The 6,893-nt window shown below is 45.1% G+C and overlaps 1 protein-coding gene across 3 annotated transcripts; it reads right to left on the bottom strand.

Moving 5' to 3' along the window:
* Positions 1-262: 262 nt before the first annotated feature.
* On the bottom strand, positions 263-5,854 carry LOC119320864 (probable glycosyltransferase 2). 3 transcript variants are annotated; one of them, XR_005155073.1, is made up of 3 exons: positions 4,161-5,854; positions 744-906; positions 263-603 (listed from the first exon to the last, which is right to left on the bottom strand). XR_005155073.1 is itself a non-coding variant. In XM_037594786.1 (2 exons), the coding sequence occupies exon 1, from the start codon at positions 5,635-5,637 to the stop codon at positions 4,201-4,203; it is 1,437 nt and encodes a 478-aa protein (XP_037450683.1). In that variant the 5' UTR covers positions 5,638-5,854; the 3' UTR covers positions 263-603; positions 4,161-4,200. The 3 variants fall into 3 exon arrangements, 2 of the variants coding, with proteins under 2 accessions (XP_037450683.1, XP_037450682.1); XM_037594786.1 differs by lacking the exon at positions 744-906; XM_037594785.1 differs by lacking the exons at positions 263-603; positions 744-906 and adding an exon at positions 992-1,323.
* Positions 5,855-6,893: the final 1,039 nt, after the last annotated feature.

The following is a 6,893-nucleotide window of genomic DNA, read 5'->3' on the forward strand; positions in this document are numbered from 1 at the left end:
TGATTGGGATCGAATCACATCTTGGGCGCTACACAGAGGAGCTGGTACATAGTTACTAGAAAGACCCTGACAGTCTATAGTTGTGGGAGAAATTGCTCCTTAAGAATGATCACACACTATGAGAGTACTCCTTAACAGCCGGGATAATAAGATATAAAGGAAAAATTCTTGTGGGCAACATTCCTAAGTTAAGAAACAAGTTACTCATAGCTTTGCACAACTCTCCTGTGGGTGGTCACTCTGGAAGAAGAGCAACATATCATAGAGTGAAAAGCATTTTTAACTGGCCTGGAGTAAAATCATTAGTGGAAGCTTTCATTAATGCCTGCCCTATCTGTCAAAGAGCTAAGCATGAAAATTGCTTACAGCCTGGTCTTCTGGAAGCACTCCCTGTGGCTGATATGGCATGGCAACACATATCTATGGACTTCATTGAGGGCGTGCCTAACTCTCAAGGAAAGGATGTCATCATGGTAATAGTGGACGGGTTTACCAAGTATGCATATTTTATTCCCCTGTCTCATCCCTACACAGTGCTCGGTGTGGCTCAAGCCTTTGTTGATTACACAATTAGGTTGCATGGCCCTCCAAAAATGATAATATCTGACATGGACAAGATATTTACTAGTCAGCTATGGAGGGATATATTATCTACACTTAAAGTGGAATTAAGATACAATATAGTATATCATCCACAAACTGATGAGCAGACTGAAAGAGTAAATCAATGTTTGGAAACATACTTAAGATGCATGACTACACCAGCACCTAAGAAATGGCTTTCTCGGTTGTCTTTGGCTGAATTCTGGTACAATTCTACCTATCACACTGCAATCAAAATGTCCCCATTCCAAGCCCTATATGGTTTTCCTCCACCACTTATCTCAAAACTGGCCATTCTTGGACCTGAAGATGCAGAAGCATTGCAGCAATTGAAGGAAAATTTGTTACTGGCTCAAAACAGAATGAAGAAATATGCAGACACCAAAAGAGTTGAAAGAACTTTCCAAACGGAAGATGTTGTATATCTCAAACTGGCCCCTTATAGATTGGCAACATTTGGGTTCAAAGGAGCACTGAAGTTACAGAACAAATTCTATGGGCCATTTTTGGTGATTCAAAAAGTGGGAAAATCTGCATACAAATTACAGCTGCCAAGCACAGTACAAATCCATTCAGTGTTCCATGTCAGCCAGTTGAAGAAACACGTAGGCAACAAGTCCATCCCTGGTCCTAAATTGCCATTTGTTAATGCTGATGGTACACTGAAGACTGGACCAGCAGAAGTCCTCCAAGTGCACCGAGTTCCAAGACAAAATGTACCTGTTGTACAATGGCTTATCAGATGGATCGATCTACCAGCACGTACAATTTCCCGGAGTTTTTCAGCACAACTACACATGCGTGGAGGGGGGATGCAGCAACGTTATGAGGACACGTCGAAACTCAAGGGGAGCAATGTCAGGACTGAGGTTGTCGTTGTATTTCTTTAGTTAGCTGTAGCAGATAACAGTATTTCTTTAGTTAGCTGTAGCAGATAACACTTCGGAGAGATGTACGACTGGGATAGCTCCTCACTATTACCGTTCGTCGCTAGCCTTACAATTTAAATTCTAACGTTACTGATAGTTACTGCTCCATTTCACCTCCTTGCCCGGAGCTGGTCGCCTATATAACAACCGGGTTGTGGCTGGCAGTCATCATCGACTCTTTCTCTAAGACTAGCCAAGATGGCCAAGTAAACTCATAGATAATATAAATACTCTGGATCTCGGAGAAATTCCGCAATCCTTCTCCTCAAATCCCTAGTCCTGGATCTGAAACTTAGCTAGATCCTGACATCAGCGATGCGGGAGAGGAAAGAAAATCAGAGGAACGAGGAGTCAAGGGAGCTCGATCGAACAGAGATGGACTCGTTCCAATTCCAATCTATCCCTAAATTCTGATGAGTCAGAAATTAGCTTTGTGGTAAATAGATTGGTTGGAAAGTAAAAGACCTGAAGAGGATGGAGACAACTCCCTTCTAATACTCCCTCCGTCCGAGTTTATTAGGCCTCTCAGCATCACAAGCATGTCCCTTTTTATAAGGCCCCGCTTTGGGAAGGTGCATGCATGCAACCATTTCATTGGTTGCATTGAAAGCCATTACTGTTAGTGCCATGGCTGGAAAATTAATATACTTCATGCATGTTTTTTCATTGGCTGCATGCATGTGAGAGAGTGCATTGGAATGTAATAAAAGAATTAATGTGAGCAAATTACTATGTGTTTTGGTCTAAGAGAAGTTGTCTTTAGGCCTAATAAACCCGGACGGAGGGAGTAGCAAAGAAGGTAACTACTCCCTCCTTCCATGTATATAGGGCCTAATGCGTTTTTCGAGGTTAGCTTTGACCACATGTTAGAGCAATAATTATTTGTATACAAGGGTTGGGACTTTTGAAAAGATAATAAATGCAATAATTAATTGTATATAAGAGTTGGACTTTTTTAAAAGATAATAAAAGGTCCCTACCCAGCTTCATATATGTGAATTAGCGAATTGTGAGCGGGACCAATAAACGCGGAGGAATATAGAGTAGACCACAAACCTTAAATTTCTAACACTGTTCTCTTGCATCCATGGAAAAAAAACAGAGCATGGACGTTTGCATAAGTACAAAGTTATTCTCGAAAGAATATGAATATTTGTTTGGGGAATGCTCATTGATCTTAAAACGGCATCAGCTCTCTGATGGACAAGTTGCGTCTGCATATATGCAGAATAGTATTGCTTCTGTTCATATAATATGTGAAGCTGCAAAAATATGCTTCACAACTATATCACGGATTTTGATAAAAGCAATCTGAAAACATGTGATACGTAGTTCATTCACAATATAGATTTCAATAAAATCAATTTGAAAACAAGTGTACACATAGTTCACTCAGGATAACTTCGAATGTCAAATGCATACAATTCCAAAGATGGACTCCAACCCAACTCAATAGCCAAGACTAACGGACTTGAACTAAACCAAGTCCGCAACCAAGGTCATGTACAATGCAAGGTGTTTAGAAAAATAAACAGACTTTACTTAAGCATCGGTGCTTATTTGTGGGGAGCAAAGGAGTCTAGAAAAATAAACCGGCTTTACCTTAGGCACCAGCACTTATTTGTAGAGAGCAGATGCTTAACTACACACCCCAGCTATAGATATAAGCACTGATGTTTCCACAAAATACGGATTGTCCCCAGTACTATGATATAAGCACTGATGCTTCCACAAAAATTGGATTATTTAAGGAAACACCTCTGTAAGCAGCTTGCATTGTTGTAAATAAGGGCCATCTTTTCCTTATCTTCTACTATTACCATTATTTAAAATATGTAATACAATTCATTACAAGGGGGTGAGATACTATCTTCTCTTAAATACTAGTTTTTTCTTTGAAAAATGAACTCCAAATGGAAATCTTTAGATTGACAAAGTGACCATGGACACATCGTACTTAACAGGTACACCATACCGCTAAAAAATGCGAACACCCATGCTAAGTTTAGGACTGTAACCTAGGTGGACAGATTCTACCACAAGGAATCTAGCCACTTATGATATGCTCAGATCGCATCTTTTCTTCAATGGTTCCATGAAAAAAATTTGGACAAACATATCTAGGCACTAAAGATGGCAATTCGGTAAATGCCACCATCGAACAAGAAAAATACGAAATGAACTACTCCCTCCGTCCATATTAATTGTCGAGGGAGTAACAAAGTTTGGAGCGTGAGGACCTCCATTGGCACATATGCCCCGCGGGATCTTATTATAGGGCTAAATATTTCCAGTTAACATAGCACTATTATAGCCTATAGGGCCAAATGTTCTAAATTAGCTAAGCAATTAGCTTTGCTTCAAAACTGCACTTCAACACTACATAGAACACAAATCACTACAAGATACTAACACCACATTACGGGTACTTGTCCTGCGAGAAAGTAACACTGAAATGAAATTGAGTACAAAACTGAGATATTTCCATCTGATTTGAGCTCCTACCACATTTAAGTTCATGATAAACATAACATGTGCAATCTCTAACTGTTACACATAACAAGAAAAAAAATCCATAAGCAAAAAATAGTAGAAACTAAAACAACAACCAAGTGACAAAATGCTGACCTTGAAGAGAGCCTATGCTATTGCCTTATCTTCAGTAGCTTCAAGAAGTGGTCGACATCTTGGCCTTCACATCAAGGTTCTCCTTGTCGTTAATAGGCTTTGTGGTCTGACTCCTGATCCTTTTGATCTTAGGGCTTTCCAGCCCCTTGTGTGCGAAACCATACAGGCGCAGCACCTGGTTATCGGCAAAATTAAATGCTCGCTCCATACTCTTGAGACACCGGTCTACTGGGTAATCACCATAGCTTCCGCATGGCTTGCACCCAACAAAGTGTGTCACAAATGGCCACCGCTCATCCCCAAGCCCTGGATGGTGGTTCTCCATCATCTCCTCGTACTTGTCCACCAGCCCAGCCCAGAAACCGTGCAAGTAGTATGAATTCTCTATATACACCTTGTCCATCCACTTCTCCTTCTGCGAGAGCAAGAGGTGTATCAACGCAGACTGGTCGTCAGCCTCGAATGCTGGACGGCCCTTCAGGTATGCGGTGAGTATCTTCCCGGCTTCCTCGCGGATGAAGCCCTTGGGCCCCATAGGAGCCCACGCAGCGAGAAGATCGAGTGACCACTGGCAGTTCCGGAAGAGGAAGCTGCCGGTGTTGAGCGCGATCCAAGAGTGCTTCTCAAAGAGGAGATCCTGATAACCGTGAATGATGAGGTTATGGTTGTCATAGCGCGAGAGGGGCAGCTCAAAGGCCATGTCGGTGAATAGGGCGTCACTGTCCATCCACCAGATCCACTCGACCTCCGGGTGGGAGAGCATAAGTCGGCGGAGCAGCGGCAGCTTGGCCCAGTAACCAGCGAGCTCGTTGTCGAGGTGCGCAAGATTGTGAACGATCTCGATGTCGTGGAAGCGGCAGTAGTCGATCTTGTTTTTGGTGCTCTTGAGCAGGTAGTGGTCGCCAAGCGGGTTGTCACAGGGGCCTGGTTGCGACCCCGTGACAAGCAGGATCCTGGGCTTGCCGCCGGGGACAGTGGCTGGGAAGCCCTTGTTCTGCGCGAGCCACCGTCGGCGCTGCTCGTCCCAGCCAGAGACGTTGGGACCGAGCGCGTAGTTGCCCACGGCGGCGGCATAGGCGGCGGCGGCTTCCGAGGAGTTGAGTGCGGTGGCGTTGGAAAGGACGCTGGAGGAGTCGAGGTCGCTGTCGGTGGGGTCGGAGGGGTCGGAGTCGGAGCGGATCTCGCGGAGGATGCGGTCGATGTCCTCAACGGCCTTGGCGCCTGCGAGGGCATCGGCGTCGGAGGGTTGGGACGGAAGGGAGAGGTTGAGCCCAATGGTACCCCGGAGGACGAGGATGGTGACGAGGCCGCAGAGCACGGTGATCTTGACGTTGTTGAAGGTGCGGCTGATCTTCCGCGACCGATGGTGGGTGCTGAGCGGCGAAGCCCCACGCGCCCGCGCCGCCGTCATCGGCAGGGCCCCTCCCCCACCGCCGCCGGCCTTGCCGCTGCTGTAGCCCATCCCCTCCTGCCCCATCGCCCCCGATTCCAACCCGGTGGCTTAATTAGATACGCCCAAGCTCCAGTTGGAACAGCCGCGTCGACAGGTGGGTTGCAGAGCGTGAGCGAGAGCGCGAGCCGGAGTGTCACATGAGCGCCGCTAGGTGAGATGGGATCCGGACGCTGGGTGGAGTGGAGAAAAGTGGGGCGGGTTGGGGATTTGGAAGAGGTAGACGGACGGAGAAAGGAGTAACTTTTTTGATTGATTGATTGATGATGATGAGTTATAATCTATGCACTAATATTAGAGCAACTCCAATGCGCCGGCCCGCGTGCTAGCTCATTTTTGTTATTGTAATAAGACTTTTTTTAGCTGGTTGGACGAGCTTTCTGACATTGTTGTAAGCAAGCTCGTAGACAATGTAAACCTATTTTGAGTTTCAATAAAACTAGCAGTGTGGTCTTCCCTAAAAAAAATCCAACGCGCCGGCCCAAACGGACGGCGCTTTTGTCCGTTTGGATCGGCCTCCCGCTCGGCATCCGCCCTGTTTGAAATTTAGGTTGGCAGTACACCCAACGCGCTAACCCATATTTGTCGGCGTAGCCGGCTGGCCACCCTCTTTAACAAATAGCACAAATTTTTCATTATTTCACACAGAAATTATGCATTTTCACAATCAAACATATAGTCCACAACTAAATAAATAGCATAGTTCAAGCAAATAAATAGCATAGTCTTACAAGCCGAATAAAAATAAAATAGTCTTGATATAGTTTTGCAAGCCGAATAAAAAGATACATTTATTGGTTGCCAGCATGAGCCCAAATATGTTCAACCAATCATTTTGCAGTTGCATGTGGGTTTCCCAATCACGCATGTCATGATGAAATTGGGTGAATTGTTTAAACGTTGTCGCTCCTCCATGCTCAGACACAACATTCTCACCTTCAAACTGGAACCCTTGACCGTAGAGACGTTTCGGGCGCTTATCTTCTACGATCATATTGTGCATGATCATACAAGCAGTCATCACCTCTCACAGCTTCTTCGTACTCCAAGTCCTAGCAGGATACTGAACGATGCCCCATTGAGATTGCAAAACACCAGAGGCACGCTCGACGTCCTTCCTAACACTCTCTTGCTCTTGGGCGAATCTTTTCCTCTTCTCTCCGACAGGGTTGGGGATTGTCTTCATAGTAGTGGTCCATTAAGGATAGATACCGTCACCTAGGTAGTATCCTTTGTCGTAGTTGTGGCCGGTGATGATAACATTCACCGGTGGGTTGTTGCCT

This window comes from Triticum dicoccoides, chromosome 6B (assembly GCF_002162155.2).
Source record: "Triticum dicoccoides isolate Atlit2015 ecotype Zavitan chromosome 6B, WEW_v2.0, whole genome shotgun sequence".
Taxonomy (NCBI): Eukaryota; Viridiplantae; Streptophyta; class Magnoliopsida; order Poales; family Poaceae; genus Triticum; species Triticum dicoccoides.